Below are 18572 nucleotides of genomic sequence, written 5' to 3' on the forward strand. Positions count from 1 at the left end.
AGGAAGGAAGGAAGGAAGGAAGGAAGGAAGGAAGGAAGGAAGGAAGGAAGGGAAGACAGGCAGGCTATCTTAAACAATGTGGAAGTAGTCAAGGCCCAATACCTAAGCTTGTCCTCTGTACCCCATGTGCATGAGCATGCCTCATGACTAAGCATATGCACACACACACACACACACACACACACACACACACACACGAGTTAACTTTACCAAAATGGCAAGGACTGACCATTCTTGAGGTTTCCTGGTCCCTCCCTGTGTACTCTCTAGTGTAAATTAAAATGGATCTTCCTTTCATGAAAATAGATGGAGCAGCTTCTGTGCATAAAGTCCCTTATTCTAGACTCTTTCTTCTACACACGGGAATGCATAATGTTTGTGTTGAGTAGGTGGCTCAGCTGGGATGACTACTGACACTGCATGAGAGATGTAGGGGAATAGTCCATCTTTTGGTGCCCAGTGTCTTGGAATTGGCACATCTAGGTTGCATGGTCCAAGTTAGTAATGTACCTTTAAAAAGTGAAGAGGCCACTGAGACTGCTGTGCTTTGGGTATTTTGTTTCTTTCTGCCTCAAGGTACCAGTGCACTAGCAGACAATCACAAACAAATTTCAAACTGGAGTTTGTACTTTAATTACAAACTTAAGTACCTTAAGAGTTTCAAAAGCCTTGAACAAGCTGGAAGCCTTAATGCAAGACATAACATATGGAAAACATTTAGATTCACTGGATTTTTGGAGGCTAGGAATACTTTTTGAAAGCATTCTCACTTCACTGACAATGTACAAACTGTGGTGGGCATTGGTCACCTTATACTCCATCTTATTTATAATGAAGCAGACAAGCTATGTATCAAATCATGGAATCCCAAAGTCCTAATTTGAAGCTAAATCAGTGTGTTTTTGTGTCTTATCTGTATTGTGCACAGAATCTTTGGTTCCATGTAGCATAGTAAATGCCTAATGTTGACTTTAAACTCTGTGAGTTTAGCTGTTTACTCTTCTCAGGAAAGGTGTCATGATGGATAGCCAGATAGTGATTCTGATATAGACGTGTTACAAGAGTATCATAGCATTAAAAATATCACATTTTAAAAGAATTATATATAACTATAATTTCTGTAGGAACCCAAGGTAAGTGGTGATTTGATTTTTTTTTGTATCATGTATTTAAGAATAATTTCGAAGTAGGACCAGGACTTTTCCAGGGACTGAACGTTTGTAGGAAGCCAGCATCATTTTGGTTACCTATAACGTCTCATAAAATGTTTACATGTAGTAGGATTCTATAGCAAACAATTCTTAAGGGGGTTGTAATGTTAAAACAACCCCAAAAGCCTCACATAAAAAATACTCATCTTCATTAAAGATGTGATCTTTTTCAAGGAGGTATTTTGAACTTGAAGCTGCCGTTGCTAAGGGGTTGCTAAGGCAAATGAGCTACTCAGCACTAATGTGCAACTTTACTCCTCTGCTTAGAAATAGTAAAAATCATTCCCCCAGCTTCAGAGCCAAAGAGGAAGAAAAAGTAAGAAGGGACAAGTGGAGAGTTGCCTCTTCATGACAGTTGTCTAGCATGACTCTCTTGTTTCTCATCTTTCCTTCCCTCTCATGGAGAAAGGAAGCAACCTCTTTGTGTGTATGAAAGTTGTACATGTAAACTAGGCCACTTAGCAGGGCATGGTTCTGTGAAACTAAAAGATCCTTGGCTAAGACACAAGGGAAGTGCTTGCCCATTGAAGGGAAAGCAGCTATGGTTGCTGATCTAATACATCTACTGGTGCCCAACCTCAGCAAAGTTTTTTTTATTTTCTTTAATAACCCAATGTTAAGAGTAAGTCAATGCAAAGAACTATTCATTAGTGCATAAAGTACCAAATAATTGTGCCAAAAGCATTTTGTTCATAAGTTTGTCTAAAATATTTGGAATCAATAATTTATGTTCTTTTATTGAGTGCCCACCATATCCTAAGTACTGATTTTCTATGTGCTGGGGTTCTAAGGAAATAACATACAATTTCTACCATGCAATCTCACAGTACATCATAAAAATAACAATGTGCTGTAATTCATTGAATACAGTCTACAATAGAATTGTTGAAATATTACCAAGGCTTGGGATTACGTTCACAGTTGAATTTTTTTTATAAATACATGTATAAAATATCTTGAATGGTAAATGCCTTCGGGTTTTAGTAAACATCCAAAGATCAGGCACTTTCTGATCTACTTCCAGTGACCAGAAAGCATACACACAACATAACAGTGGGCAACTGTGATGTTCTCAATTTTTTACAGGTCAGGGTCTATCATCACCTGGTGGCAGGATATTGAAATTGCAGTCCAAGCCTTAAGCATGGTTACTTTTGGTTGTGCCAGTTGTTTCTACCATACAAGTCGGGAGATGTCAAAGACATTACTCTTAATGTGAATTTTTTTTTTTTTTTTTTTGGTTTTTCGAGACAGGGTTTCTCTGTATAGCCCGGGCTGTCCTGGAACTCACTCTGTAGACCAGGCTGGCCTCGAACTCCGAAATCCGCCTGCCTCTGCCTCCCGAGTGCTGGGATTAAAGGCGTGCGCCACCACCGCCCGGCTTAATGTGAATTTTTAAGAGTAAAATAGTATAGAGAATAATATTTAAATTTATTTAGACCTATACTCTTAAATGGAAAGTACTATATCGATGCTATAGTAAAAACATGTGGGCAAGATGGGAGCACATATTATATATGAAACCTAAAATTGCTTCTTAATGGTCACATGATCCTCAGAAAAACACTTAAATGTCCTAGTAATTTATTTCTTCATTTGAAGTCTCAGGGTTGTGAGATTGATATTTATAAGCAAAGCATTTTTTGCAGTGCTTGACACAAAATAGACACTGTGATTTTAAATTACTGTTCCTTTAACAACAGTGCCTCTAAATAAAGGTCCTTGCATTCATCATCATATAATCCTGCTCTGTTTATAATTGTAAAATAGGAGCAGTTACAATGGGTTCCTTGGAAGTAATATGGCTAGAATAGTCTGGCTGTTAATATTATTTTCCAACTCTCATCCACTAGTTTTGTTCTGAAACAAAATATTGTAGCTTCACTGGCAAACTTCTATCATTCTTTAAAACCTTGCCCCAAATGTAGCGTCTCCAGATTATACTGTCTTTTGACATTCTCCCTAGGACTCAAAGCATGCAAATCAAAGTTGTTCTCCAGTTGAATTGTAAGTTCCTTGAAGGCGAGGACTGCAATTTGTAGTTATTTTTTGGGTCTCACATTAAGAGTTTAGCACTAAACTTTACCCACAGGGCTAAGTAAATGTTTATCTGCAGCGAGCATGAAAACTGGGAGAGTCCATTCTAACCTTTGGTAGCTATTACCATGTTATTATTATCCAATTGTTTGAAGAGTCATCATATCATACATTCTTCAACAAGATTTTCTCTTGAAGCAACTACTGATTTATTCATTCCTTACATTCTTTATACTAGTAATAAAAGATAGGATATTATTTCCACCAAACCTATGTTTGTTTTTAACACTGGCAACAAACTTTAAGAAAAATATTGTGCTTGTTTTACAGATGAGGAAGCTAAGAGTAATGAAGCTTAGGGTATCTTTTTATTTCCAAGAAACTGTTCAGAGAACCCTAGATGGGTTGAATGAATTAGACCTTGGGATAGTATGTATGTGACTATTGATCATATATATATGTGTGTGTGTGTGTATTTTGATTTATACATAAATTAATATATAATATATTGATATATAATATAGTTATATTTAATATAATATATTGTGTGTATATATACGTATATGTTTGTGCTGTCCACAAATGAGAACATAGAAGCTAATTCAACCAATGATCATTGAGCTCTTCTAAACATAGAAGAGGAAAATAAAGGTATACATGGGAATTCTGCCATTTGGCCTTTAGGAATTTTTGCCTTCCAGCTTTAATCATTTGTATCTCCCCCATTCCCAATTTACAGCCTTATCATAATAGATTATAATGAGACAACTGGAGGCCATACCTGGCTAAAAACATAGCAAACAAATCTGTTGGTCTTTTTCAGTTGAGAAAAATTAAACATGCCTTCTACCCTCCCTTTCTCTTCTTGATTGAGTCCATCTTTTTCAATCATTCAATGTAAGTGTATTGTTCCATAATGGAGGAGAGCGCTTACTTTTAAATACGGAAGACACATTTCTGTGTGCTGGGATGTTCTGGGATGATGTACGTGTCAGGTGCATAGGACATTGTTTAGTGTATGGAAAACTTCTGGTACAATACTGTAATTTTATTCTCATTTATAAACCCTATTATTCATCCTTCCTCCCTTCTCTCCTTTCATTCCCTTCCTCACTCTCCTCTTTTTTCTAAACTGGAAACCTTCTTGCCTTTTAAAATACATCTATTTCATTATCAGCTGCAAAATTATAAATGTACCTAGACCTTTTTTATAACACATTGAATTACTTTCAGAACAGAATTAAGCAAATTAGACATTATATCCTTCAAGAGCCTAACAGCCACCCCCGATTTCATCGCTTGCTGTACTTTATTTTTTTACTTAAATTTAGACAAGGATTTTCTTGCTTTATTTTTATTTTCTGTTCAGTACAGCTCTTTTGAACTAATATTAAAAGGTCTCAAATCCCTTAATGGAGGGATCTTCTGAAATCCTTGTGTGTTTTTCACACTGACCCTGCAGAGTGTCATGTGCTGGGAAGACGAATATATCACAAAAAAGTCAGAATGTTGCTATACCTAAATTCTGCTCTTTTTAGAAAACTTCCTAAATAAAGCAGCCTTCTTATCCTTTGCGTTTCTTTTCTAGAGAGTTATACTATTTTTTGAAAAGTATAGTCCAAGGCAAATTTGAGAAGGCAAAAGTATCTGCCTCTGGAAAGCAGCCTACATTCAGAAATCACTCAAGCATGAGTTTCGGAGTGGACGATGGTGTATAACTCTGCTCTGGTCAGTTTACCTGCACAGGTGAACTCTCAGCAGTTCAAGTAGACCAGACATCTGTTAGTCATGCCTTCCAGTCAGTAGCATCCTCCTGCAGATTATAGTAGATATGCCACTTAGGAAGGAGAAAGGCATCAAACCGTCAGATCATATATCTTTGAAAAAACATTCCACAGTGAATTTCTAATCCTCTTGCAGAGTCTGTGTCAGTCTGGTGCATCTTTCTTGCCTCAGCAATATGTGTCCACTTTCCAATAAAACTGATTTAATGTTTCTACAGGGGAAAAGAAGAAGAAAACCAACACCATGATTCAACAAAGGAAAATTAAGCTTTAGATTTGTATCAAAGCTTTTAAATATAGTATCTCATTGTCTGAGAAGATTAATTATATTGTCTGTAAAGACAGAAATGCCAACAATTTATATATTTTGTTTTGAAAATGGAAAAGGATAAAAAGAAACTGAACCACAGGAAAATGTCAGATCGCAGTCACTGATGATGCTATTTAAATGGTACGCCATAATTCTATTAGGACAGAGCACATGAAATTCCAGGTTTCTGCATGACAGTGAAGGAGAACCAGCAATTGTGTGTTCCTGTGCGTGCGTGTGTGTGCGTGCGTGTGCATGTGCGTGTGTGTGTGTGTGTGTGTGTGTGCTCGGGAGTGTGTGTTCCACCTTCCCTCACCATTTTGCTAATTCAATTGAGGAACAGGAAGAGATAATCTGGACAGCCAGAACAGGAGGCAAGGTCTGCAGCTGTGCTCGGGGAACTGGTGTGGATAGAGGCACAGACTGACTTGGAGTTTTGTGTGTTGCACGTGAATGCTCTGGAACTGCCCTAATCGACTGAAAATGAGCCAGCCACAGTCATATGGAACAGGTCTGTTTAGCCACATCTTTCGGTAGCATGGCAGATGGTAGACCGTCAATGGGTGGTATTGATTGGCTGGATTTGCCTTAGGGTAACAAGACTATGGGTCTTTAAAACCCCCGCTTCATCTTATTTTCCTTTGTGCAGCTTCGTACAGTAGTGGTTTTCTCTTTTCCCTGCCCCAAAGCCCTGACCCTTAGCATTTCCTTTTTCCTTTTTGAAATCTAAAGTCTTCCTTGGTAATCAAGTTAGAAAGGTTACCTTGAGATAAACACTCTTTAAATTATCACCAAGGCAAGAAAACTCGAGAATATTTTATTTACTAGGCTGATTACATTTTAATGTTTGAAGAAAGTGACATTTTTTAATTAGTGTTTAAGACATATGGTGAGTGTACAAATTAGCTTATTTCATACAACTAGAGTTTGATGAGAGCAGCTCCTCCTTCTCACCCCCCAGTTAAAAATTGTCACTTGAAACTTAATATATGCAAGGAGGTTAAATGCTATTAAATGATGCAAACTTGGCTTAAAGATAAAGGAGGCAGTTGCTATCTTGTTAGCTAAATGCTGCTTGGATGGACTGGAAAAATACAAGAACTGGCATTTGTGTCTCCAGAGATGTGGAAGTTCAGAGCTTCAATATTGTCCAGCCAAGAAAAACAAAAATGCCAGGTATGTGTGTGTGTGTGTGTGTGTGTGTGTGCGCGCGCGCATTGGCTTTTGATGTAGACACATTGGAAAGTAAACGTGTGTTTGTTTTGTTATTAGTAAGATTCTTCTTAAGATGTGGATACATAACAATGCAGCTCTATATCCTTATATTACTCTCGTCTACATCTCTGTGAGATTTCAACTTGGGGCATTCTCTTTATTCTTGGCAGAAGATCAGATTAATTGGAATAGAGTGGTACAAAGAAGATGTCAAGTTAGGTACACCTTCTAAAACAACGTCCAGCAAAAGTGTTCCTCTTCAGGGCAGGTCTTAAGAGGAAAGAAGAGCTCTGGATAGGGACACGTGTCTGATTTGAGCCTGTAGTTTATATATGATTGCACTTTTAAAAGACATGCTTAGTTTTGGTTTTGCCTTTTGTTTTTTTTCAATGTCAGTTGAGACGATATCAAATAAACTCAGAAGAAGAGTTATACCTTCAGCTCTTGTCTCTGATTTCTGTGCATTTTTTCCACATAGCATACACACATCTGAATCCAGTTTTCATCACATGTGAATATTTCTCTAATTGTAAAAAGAAAATATTTTCATGGACTTTTAAGTTCTGCCTTTCTCAGGGTTATTTGTATTTTCCTCATTCATCATTTGAAGAATGAAACAAGTCTTGTTTGTGTTTCATTTTTCACAGTTCTTATTAGAATTGTTTGGTAGTGTTTTGTTCTGTTTTGTCTCCTTGCTTTAAAGTCAAGAGGAAAAAAATATTTACTTAGACATAATACAGTAGAGGCAAATTTGCCTGTTAGGATGCTGGTGTTTCACATCCTATACCTAAAAGGAATTCCAAGGAAAAAGCACGCACGCATGCACTGGCACACGTGTGCACGCACACAAACACACACACACACACACACACACACACACGCACACACATCTACCTTTTAAGTCTCTATTTTGATCTGAGCACTCTACCCACCTGGTGGTTATATAGTGAACTGTTACTTTAAAGAGTAGTTTAAACACCAGCCATGTTTGGGGCAGGCTGCTCTTGCAAAGAGAGCAGTGCATGTAACAGGAGGCTACTGTGTGAGAGATAAGGGGAAAATTCAGCTCACTGACTAGAGGTTTTAATGTGCGAACTCTGGGGAAATAATATATTGACTGTTCCGTGGTGCGCAAGAAAATTGAAGAACCCTTTGCAGACGGAGTGCTTTGCAAAGGATTCTATCTGTTTCTCTTAAAACAAAATCTGTGGCAAGATGTTTGAAATCAGCAGGACGCTTAATGCTGCTTTATTAAATAATGAGGTAATATTTTGTCACTTTTTTCTGGGCAGCATCTGTTTTTACCCCCTCCCCTCATTTTTCCCCTATGTTTATGAAAGGTTCTTCTTTTCTTCTTCTTTTTCCTTTCCTTTTTTTTCCTTCCCCGCCCCCCCTTCGTAGAAGTCTAGAAAAATAATTCATGCTTCTCTTTCTGTTCTTTGCTTTCCGTGCTTTTGGAGAATTTGGTTGTCTATGGTTTTTTTTTTTTCCTGTTTCCTAGCCCATTGTGCCACGTTAGGCTTCTCCACTGTGCGGAGTAGGTAGTTATTAACGCTGAATTGGCTTCTGGTACAGTCCATCTGGACTCTGTGTGGGAAAGCTGGCTGCCGGCGACTGAGCTGAGATATCTGCAGCCTTTGGGATGTGTGCATGGTGGCGAGGGGCTGCCTGATATGGGATTACTTCTTTTAAGGGAAATTGTTATTAATGAGTCAAGAAACTGCTCATTTATGGTAAGAGGGACACAGCGGCGCAGCCAGCCCCACAGCGCTGGGATACCGGTTTTTTTCTTTCTTTCTTTCTTTCTTTTTTTTTTTTTAATGTTGCCTTAGCTGCCTGAGTGAGACAAGTTTCTTTCTGTGGTGGTGGATTGTAGCAGAAAAAAAAAGATCATGCATGGCTGAGAGACTCGCCTGCCTGATTCTTAAGATAATATATTGAGAATCTGTTGCTTTGCAAATGTCACACCACTGATGTAGCGGTCAGCCCCTCATGCTGAAAGATGAATGGTACTATTGGAAATGCGATAATAAGGTTGACTTTTCCCAACAATAGGATTCTGCCTTTGTCTTTAGAGAAAAGGCCTCTGAGGACATTTGTGCGTTTGTTTGAGGATTCCTTTGAAAGACTTTAGAGTGGAGGTTTTTGTCGAAGTGATCAATATACAAAGCGCATGGATTTTGGGGTTTTTAGCATAGCAATTTATGGTACAATGTATGGTTATTATTTTGGAAACATGGCTGGAATGTTTTTGGATATATCTAATGTTAATTTAGGGCTCCATGAGTATACTGTGATTAATATGGATTAGAAAAAAAAAAAAGAGGTGCTAAAAATTTCACCTTTCATGACCTGCATAGAAACATCAGGTATTTTGTTCCAAGAGAGCTGTTTATATTTGCGTAATTGTCAGAATTGTGTCAATATACTCCTTCAATATTTTGATATTGGTGAGATACACGCAGGAGGGTTTTGGCTGTCAATTTAGGACACGTAGACCTATTCTATATGTGAACGTCAAGCTGTTTGGAGCACTGAACCTGGGGGTTCATCCTTAGAGTGCAGTGCAGCAAGTGCTACGGTTCCAGTGTGACTCACAGGATGCATCACGCAGGTGCTAAGGAAATCATTTTAAAGTTCACTTCCTTCACTGTTGGTCTACCTGAAAGGCCCTGCGGAGCTTCGTATTTCTACTCCTTCTTCACCCACCTTCATATCCAAAAGCTGGATTTATTTATATTTAAGCACAAGGATTTTACATCATGTGCCCAACACATTGTTCCATGGTACATCTGTATTTTTCATAGAGTGTGTATATGTATGTTTATTGCCTGTGTTCATGAAGCAATGTTTTGAAAAGAATTGTTTTGACCTTTAAAAATGAAGGGTTGTATTTTTCTTTTGTAACAATTTTTCACCAACTCATTTACACTTAGACTCTGAAGCCCAGAAATATAACTTATTTTGACCTGTGGTTCCACTATTCCTAGTCTAGCCCACTGTCAACTTCAGGCAAAAATTAAACACTGCGTTGAATACTTGTTACCTCTGTGCATTTATTGGAAAAGAAGTTTATTATATTGTGAATTAAATACATGGGGTGTTACCCGTCTTCATAGGTATGAGGCAAAGGGTCTCAGGTAAGCCACTTAAAACCCAGGCCCCCAAAATTCCTGCATGTAGTTTTGCAAGCGTAGTGATACAGGGACTGTGAAATGTGTCCTATGAGCATACAGTCTATATACATTCACCACATACTTGCTAAATGTCTCTTTGTACATCTTTTAAGAAGGCAGGGGCTGGGGAAAGAAGCAAAGGGAGAGGCAAAATCTCCTGTTCAGTTGAGCAAGATGAGTGGCCTGCACAGGTAATAAAAATGAGGCTGTTTTATTTCAGAATCATATTTTACACTCACAACAGTAGGGAAAGCAAAAGGGAGTATGTTTTAGTCAATTTTTTAAAAATTCAGAGCATGCCCCTAAGTTGAAAAATAAATTCATTTAAATAAATCATTCATCATTCTCTGTTTTGGAAAACTCATACAGAAGACAGAAAGGTAGAAGCTGACAGCTGCCCTCCTCTCCCACCCCACCCCCAGCTTTTCTTTTTTTTTTCTTTTCTTTTCTTTTCTTTTCTTTTCTTTTCTGGTTTTTTTTCCTCTTACGAAATAGTTTTTAAGGCAAAGTTAAGTGAACCCAATTCACTCAACAAGCTTAATCCCAAACTTGAATGCTTTTGAAAATGTTGGTCATGTTAGCTGCAAAAAGGAAGCACTACTTACAGAAAACCAGCGATACTGGGAAATAATAAAGTTAAAATGTAGAATTATTAGCACATTAAAGTGCTTTTGTTGTATCTTTAAGCCTAGAGGCAGATCATTAAATATGCATTTCGCTAGAAAGCAACTGTCAAGAAAGATAAGGTGGTTGAAAATACTCTCCACAGAAAAATCCCTCTATCAGAGGGATGGGCTCCTGTATCCCCCAGGACCAGGGAGGGAAGGACACTCCCACTGTGAAGGTTTGCAGTCCTCCAATGACCTGCAATTGTGACAGGACTTTTTGAGCTGGAAGAAGGTAAAAGGTAAAAAATGAAAGCATGGCTGTTGTTGCTTCAGCCGGGCTTTAATTACCAGACACAAGAAGCAGTTCAGAAATCTGGTCTCTGTTGTTGTAGAGGTCACCAGATCATTAACATCGTCAATCTGGCAGTAGCTAATTTAAATAGCACCTGATGTTGCAACGCCTCCCTTCGTTTCCCCAGCCAATCAGAGTCTGGCTTCAGCTGACAGATGGTCCCATAAATGGATGTAAAAAGGGGAAGCTTCGAGCCAATTTCAGCAAGGCTCTGTTCAGTTGTTCTTATCTACATCCTAGAATCAGGGGTTTCAGCTCACTGCGCCTTTTCTTCCTCTCTTTTTTTCCCTTTCTTTCCCACCCCACCCCCTCCCAATAATAGATTTACTTTACAATCATCCACACTGTGTTCTGTGGATCTTAATATATAATATATATATATATTATATATTATATATATATAACAATAGTAGTCATTTTTTAAGTATATCCTGAAACCTTTGCAAATTTTAAGAGAAGAGTCGAAGCGCTGCGAGACCCAATATTTGCCAATAAGAATGGTTATGGTAGGTATGACTAGATATATAATCTGTTGTTCGTGTTGCTGGAGGGAAGACAAGTGTCTACACCTTGGCCAGTCTTAATGCTTGCACGAGAGTTTAGTTCTCTGCTGCTCTTTGGTTCCTTCATTTACTATACCTTTTGTGTAGCGTGCGGGTAGGTCCTTTTTTTTTTTTTTTTGAAAAGCAGTGGGGAGAGAGATTGTCATTTTTAACAGGTCGTTGTCAGTTTTCCCTTCCACATAAAAGCGGAGGGTGGGGATGGGCTGAAATAATTGCTGGTTTGCTGAAAGAGATTCTATTACTTGAGACCATATGAGGGGGTGGAAGGGGGTTTCTTTTTGTAAGAGAGAAGAGATTTGTCTACATGCCTGGGATTTGTGGGGCATTGGGTGGATACATCAGGGTTAGGAATCTCTCCATTTCTGTGCTGGAAATGTAAACCTCGAGAGGCAGCTCCTGGATGCTGAACGTTGAGATGGGCAGTTGTGTTTCTGGGGACTGCGCAGTCAAAACGGCAAAGAGAGTGATTTATTTGGGCTTCAGTAAACGCTGCATCTTGTATTTCAAAGAGTTTCCTGTCATGACCTCATAAAAAGAGGAGGCGGCTTGTATGTGTAGCGGTGCCTGGCGTGTTGAGTTGTTGCTTCCTTCTCTGGGCAGCAGCTCTGTAAGAAGGGAATGTCAGCTTTTACATAACGCTCCTTTCTGCTTTTGACACACTGTGTGAGGGTCCATCTTCTGATCACAGATGGAGTGGGATGGCTTGAAGATGGTAAGTGAAAAGAAGAAGGCAGCTTGGAGGTTCCAGCCGAGAGTGTGTGTGTGTGTGTGTGTGTGTGTGTGTGTGTAAGGATGGTGGACTGCATCGTAAATCACTGTTCTGGTGTGTGTGTGTGTATGTGTGTGTATTAGTATTTCTTTTTCTGAATTTCAGAATCTGCCTCTAAGTATAATGGCATTGCATGCACACAAGGCATATACTGTCTCTTCCATCAAACACATTTTAGGGAAGCAAGGTTGGTGTCTTTTTTAGACAATCACAATGTCACCGTCACTGTTGGCTGGCGTGTCCACCGCCTCTGTGAGCCTTCAGCCGAATTACACGACTGTTAAAGTTAAAGGCACATTTCTTTTTCAGTCTTCATGCTAGGAGTGATAGGGAAGGCTGGGAATGAGGGGTGGAGGAGGTGAGATTCAGTACCAGCAGATGCAATTGTGAAACAGGACTTTGAGATGGGGAAGTGGAAAACCTTTCTGCCGAAGTAGTAAATCTATTTTTAGCATCGTCTTTTTCTGGAAAAAGAAACAGGGAAACTCCTTGAGTGCTGTTCCTGTCTCCTGGTGTTGACCCTAAAGATACGGCACAAAATGGCACGAATAGATGCCGTGAATGTCCACTTTGACTTTGAATTTTCACCAGCAATATATTTCAGGGGATTTGGGGCTGGGTAGTGGAGAAAGCTATAAATTCATTTTTAAAAAGAAAAAAAAAAAAACAGAGAAGCCCAAGGAGGACTTTTCACTCTGCATAGATGTTATAACAAAGCTGTGGTCCTTTTCCCATTCTTAGAGGATTGTCTTTGTCTGGCTGCTTGTTTTGATGGGTGTAAAACAAATAAGATTAGACCGAGCAGCCCAACTGAAAGCGATAGCTGGGAGGAAAACCCAATGAAAGGTTGCCGGGGAAACGAACAGAGAAGAAGCCGAGCAGGGAGCAGGTGGCTATCATGAGAACACACTGCAAACAGTGTAAAAAGGGAGGAGGGGGGACAGGACCTCGATTATCTTTGCTGTTCTTTGTGACTAGCCCAACTTTAATCATTCTTCATAAATAGGTGTTAATTACATTTCTAACTCTGGTTTACAGTGATTTTTCATATCTATTTTTAAGCATCTGTTCAGTCTCTCCTCTTTTTCTTTCTGTTTGTTTGTTTAAAAAAAGAGAGAGGAGGGGGAAGGGAGAATAGGGTCTCTCTGTCTTTCTCTCTGTCTTCCTCTTATTCTCTCTCTCTCTCTCTCTCTCTCTCTCTCTCTCTCTCTCTCTCTCTCTCCCTCTCTCTCTCTCTCTCTGTCTCTCTTCCCTGCTGTGAAATTGTACGTGCAGAAAATTACAAGAAATCTTGTGAGACCATTTGAAAAAATGTAAATTATAGTGAATGAAGTTGACAGAAGCATAGTAGTGAATTTCCACCGCTGATAGGTTCTGCAAATGATTTCTCCGAAATTTCCAGCAATTATTCATAGGAAAAATATAAGTAGATTGGGTTTATGCTAGCCAGTGATTTTTGTGTTAGGTGATACTGGCGTTTTTACTACATTGGATGCTGATACTGTAGTTTCAAAGAGTTCATCGAATCTCTCATTTCAGATCTGGAGTGTAAATAAATGTCTTTAGAGAGTAATAACTGAGCAACCCTTTCCTCCATTGCCCAGTCCTCTGGCCACAGAATCCATCCATGCCCCCCACTTGCAAGTGCATTTGGTCTTGGGTCTGGTCTTGGCATAGACTGAGGGAAAAGGTGATCTTTTGTAAGTGTCTCTTAATGTTTGATGGGACCCACGCACGCTGAGTGACAGGCATCTCTCACTTGTCCCTCTGAGTGCTTGTCTGAGTAGTGTCTTTTTCCCAGTGACAGTGGGTCCAACCAAAAAGGACTAATAGAGAGTGTGCCTGAGTGAATCAGAGCAGCATAAATAAAACCTAAAATAGTCCTCGGTTGTGGTATCTTCCTGGTGACAATAGAGATACATAATCAGGTAGCTAATTTGAAGACCCAAGATGAAAAATTAAGAAACTCAAATGTATTGCAAAGGTGGAAAACATAATTGCCTTTATTGAAAATCCTCTTAGTTTTTTCTCCATTACAAACCTCCACCATTGAAGCCACCATTTTTTTTTTCCTGTGAAAATGTTTCTTTTTGTTTTGTTCTGGTTGGGGGAGGTATTGTTTTGGTTTTACTCTTAAGGTAAAAAAATAAACTTGTATTTTTGTCCTATGTTTGAACCTTGTTTTTCTATTTTTAGTGCATAACATATATGCACTATATACAAAAATCTATAAAAATAGAATAGTTTTTATTATCTCTAATAAAGTTTAATTTTCTGAGAATTTTCTGGCAGGTTTTAGTTAGGGAAAGTGGTTTCTATAAAAAGTGTCACCCTGGCTTGGCTATGAAAAAAAAAAACACACATAGCTCTGCTGCTGATCTTTCTTGCTTCTTTGTTTTATAAAATATTAACACCTACTACCTGCATGTGGAGGGACACCCTGATGGAAACCCAAGGCCACATGTGCAGTTATTAAAGTAAAAAATCTGGATGGAAGTATCGCTGCAAAAACATTGATTATATCACAGTTTCCAATTGCCTCTGTGTTTCATGGTAATGCATTGATTAATCAGATGATATTTATTTTTTGGAGGAATTAAATGAACAGAGCAAAGGAGAGTAGGGAAAAAATTACTCTGAGAATCATTTATTTATACTGATTTTAATATCTCACTTAAAAACTTATGCATCTATTTGAGTCTTAGTTCTATTCATTCCTAACTAGCATTTATTCAAGTCATCCTCTTGGCAGGACTAAGATGGGCTTGCTGATGTCTGATGGTTTGCACAAAGCCTTGAAACTTTTTTAATTTTCCTAAGGACCTTTCTTGTTTCTTGTAATATGGGGATTTTGTTATGAAAGCAAGACCAGATTATTTTGAGGTATTTATAGCCGAATATTTTTAAAGAAAGAGAAATAAAATGATAGAGTGTATGTATTTTAGTTCCAGATTCAATATTGCTAAAAGTGTTTGAGACATGGTCGACTTCGGATATTTTAAATTTAGGATTTCTATTCGTAAAAATGGGTCTGACATTTGAAATCTAAAATCATTGCATGAATGGTACTTGTGTGGTGTGTGTGTGTGTGTGTGTGTGTGTGTGTGTTCATTGTCTCTAAAAGGATTTGTGGATGAAGTGAGGTCTTTTCTCAAATCAGAGTTACTATGGACAATGAAAAGGTTTTCCTCAGGGCAAATCCTTTGCTTTGGTCTCTTCTCTCTGCACTTAGCTCCTTTCTGTGGTTGAATTCTCTTCTTAGACAAAATACTGTCCCTCTATAAAGAGACATTCTGCTTCGTTTAGCCTTTGGTTCTTTAATACCTTATTTTCATTAAAATCAAAAAGGAAGAAGAAGAAACAATTTATCTGTGAGTGCCACAAGTAAGGAAGGGCGGGCTGTCTTGATAGAGGTCATTACATATGGACAGAACTACTTCAGTCTTGACAAATTTCTTCATCAGTTCCAGTGATCTGTGGCTACCGCACGCTTAATGTACATGCCCGGACATTTAATACGTACCTTTTTTATTTTGGTGAGCTGGTCATCGATTGCTAGACATACGAGTATGTGCTGGCAAATTCTGCAATGCAGTATTTTCCCAATGTCATTGGGAGTTTGGGGGTAAGGAGGGATGTGAACACTCTCAAGATTCTATCTTACTGTCTTGCAGTTGATGGATGGTGGGCAGAATTAGTTGATTCCCACTATGGAAAGGAGCAATGTCAGCCTTTCATTCCTCACTATCTGTTCCGTCATGCATTTGATGGATATGGGGGGGTGGTATCTGTATTTTTATGAATCATTTCGTCTTATCTTAGCTTTTCCTTATTTGGTGTTAACCAAATGTGTAAACACTTACCTGTACATGTATATGGACCTCTAATTGGAAAGAAAACTGGAGTAGGCTGATTTTCTTAAGTACTTTATTTTCTTTATTAATTCTAAGAGTTCTCTTATTAGAAAAAATATGAATTTTCATATATTTATTCAAAAAGATGTTGAGGCTCTACAGACTTCCATTAGAAGCCAGGCACTTTCTGTACCAACCACTTGAGGAGCTGTAAGTGTGCAAATCCTGAACTATGTTTGTGAGCTAAAAAGTGTCCACTCGATCAAGGGATCGAGGGATAGAGTTTGAATTAAAATGGGGGCTTTTGTTCTTTGGGGACATATTAATGTAATATTGCCACTGGTAATAGTAGTGACAATAATGAGGAGACGGTAGAATCGCCCTGTTGGCATCTTATGCTTTGGTTCTTTTCAAGTTTTGTGAGTGTACCACATTTTAGGATCACCCTTGGGTTTTAAAGCCTCAGTATTCTTTATGGCTAGAGGATGTCTGTAGATCAATGACTTCTAAGGTGGGGGTGTAAGGTTAAAGAGGTGGGGAGGGTGGCCTAAAGGCAAGTGGGTAGGTAGAGGTTTTACAAGCAGTGATTGTCTTAGTTTAGCTAGCTAACAATGAAAAGGGAAAAAGACTGAAGGACAAGTATGAGAGGCAGGGAACATAGTTGGGTGGGGGCATTGGACGGTGACACACAGGACATCAACATGTGATCTATAGCTTTCTGGTGTAGAAGATAATGAGTAATAAATCTGAACTGTTAAATGCATGCTGTCCCGTGATTTCACAGAACCTTGACTTTGCAGGTTCATTACTTCCTTGTTTGCTTGTTCACACCTTTAATAATAGCCAGTTTGTGGTGCTAGCTGGGGGTACAGAGATGAGCCATTTTGTTTGTTGTTTACCTCATTAAGAATCCAGGCAGCATGTCCACAATAGCTTTGGAGCATCAGTGTTAGCCAATCATTTTGAAACAAAATTGTTACAAAAGGAAGAAAATAGGAAAGCAATCAGGCAGCTAGCTAGGTATGGACGTCCACTTAGCTTGGTGGTGATATATATGTTGTTCATAAATTCATTAAAAAAATAAACTACTTTTTTGGTACTCTTATCAGGCTAGTGTCTTGCTCTCCCACCCCTCGGAGTTCTCTTCTCCCCCTCCCCCAACCCTGAGATTCTCCCTCCATCATTTTTGCTTTGGACTAGTCTTACCAAGATCCTTTTAGCTAACATCTGAGATACACACACACACACGCACACACACACACACACACACACACACACACACACAGCAGTAAAGATTGTTTCAAGACTCAAGAAATGCTGAGATTGATCAACAAAATCTTTAAATATATTTGTTAAGAAATTGGTAAAAATATTGAAGAAATATTGTTAGTACATTGTGTTTACATCTTTGTTGTTGATGTTGTTATTGTTAGAAGATACTTGTTTTTAACCCTAGAAGTAGTTAAATACAAAACTAACATACAGGGTTTTGTTAGTGAAAAATATTACGTGGCTTAGGTATCCCCTGAAAATGACTTTTGGTGGATTCTTGGTTTGAAAAATAACATTTATTGAGTTTAAATTTTCAACTATAAAAACAAAATAAACATTTATTGTCTATAGGAAATGTAATTTTTTTCAGGATGGAAGGAGGCAGAAAATGAATTCCAGCCTAGACCACAATTCAGGAAACATCTTGGAGGTCTCCTCTGCCTGCACTCTGGGGACGTGGGATCCTATCTTGCTCCTGTGCTTCTATAAACCCTCTTTCTTTGTTCCCCCTCTTGTAACAAGCAGCCCTTGAATATGCTTTGCCATCGGGATACAGCCGAAATGATGGCCATTCCTTGCTCCATGGAGATGTGGTCGTTGAGGACTGCTTATGTGCATTTTTTGGAATTCCAGGTTGCCACTTCTTTCAACTTTTTTCAATGATCAAAAAACACAATTAGAGGCTGTTTCTATGACTAGGGATAAAATTCAGGTGAGAGGTTTTAAGGTGACTATCACCCAATGTCACTGTGTCGTACCAGTCTCTAAATGACTCCAAAGGACAGAAATTAAAGATCTAGACATTTTTTTCTGTAAGGTTCCATGTATCCTGCTGTTCACCCTCAGGAAGAAGCAGTTTGTACAGTTAGAAGGAAATTATCTTTCAGCCAGATACCTGTGAAACTTGCCTGGAACCTGTTAATTTTACAGAAATATGAATACCTTTCTTCTAACAGAAATTCATTTTTAATTCTTTCTTGAGACAAGTCCTCAGTGAGTGCTGTCCAAGCTGGTCTTAAAATACTGGGCTCAAGTAATCTTCCCAGCCACCTTAGTGACTGAAAGAGTATCTGAAACTTAGTTGTATATCACTATACCTGGCACAGATGTCTCTTTTATACCTTTGCTCTGTGACTGTACCTGGGAATACTGTGATCCTCCTGGCATACTTATGCACAAACAAGAACTTTGCTAATGGAGTAGAAATCTTAGTGTTATCTTTTAATACATATCTAGATAGTGTGGACTATCTATCTGTCTATCTATCTGCCTATCTCTGTGTGTCTCTCTGTCTCTCTGTCACTAGCCCTCCGTGTGTGTGTGTGTGTGTGTGTGTATGTGTGTGTGTGTGTATTAAAAATAGCTATGACCTCTACTATGCCATAGTATGTGCCAGTAATGACTTATCAAGTAGTCTGTGT

The 18572-nt window shown here is 38.6% G+C and overlaps 1 protein-coding gene across 11 annotated transcripts in view; it reads left to right on the forward strand.

Annotated features, from left to right (window-relative positions):
• Elavl4 (ELAV like RNA binding protein 4) overlaps positions 1-18572 on the forward strand; it is a 138437-nt gene that overhangs the window by 44042 nt on the left and 75823 nt on the right. For 4 of the 11 annotated variants that reach the window (XM_028785504.1, XM_028785523.1, XM_028785470.1 and 1 more), the window contains exon 1: positions 10885-11199. The exons of 1 other annotated variant lie outside the window; for it this stretch is intronic. Coding sequence is in view for 7 of the 10 variants with exons in the window: in XM_028785470.1 (XP_028641303.1) it covers positions 11191-11199 (9 nt within the window). In the remaining 3 variants the exon portion in view is untranslated. Of the gene's footprint in view, positions 1-5765; positions 5854-8168; positions 8291-10884; positions 11200-11606; positions 11969-18572 lie in introns of those variants that run through there. 6 more of the 11 variants (XM_028785494.1, XM_028785463.1, XM_028785474.1 and 3 more) reach the window with 4 other exon arrangements.

The sequence above is a fragment of the Grammomys surdaster genome, unplaced genomic scaffold (genome assembly GCF_004785775.1).
Source record: "Grammomys surdaster isolate TR1022 unplaced genomic scaffold, NIH_TR_1.0 100, whole genome shotgun sequence".
Lineage (NCBI taxonomy): Eukaryota > Metazoa > Chordata > Mammalia > Rodentia > Muridae > Grammomys > Grammomys surdaster.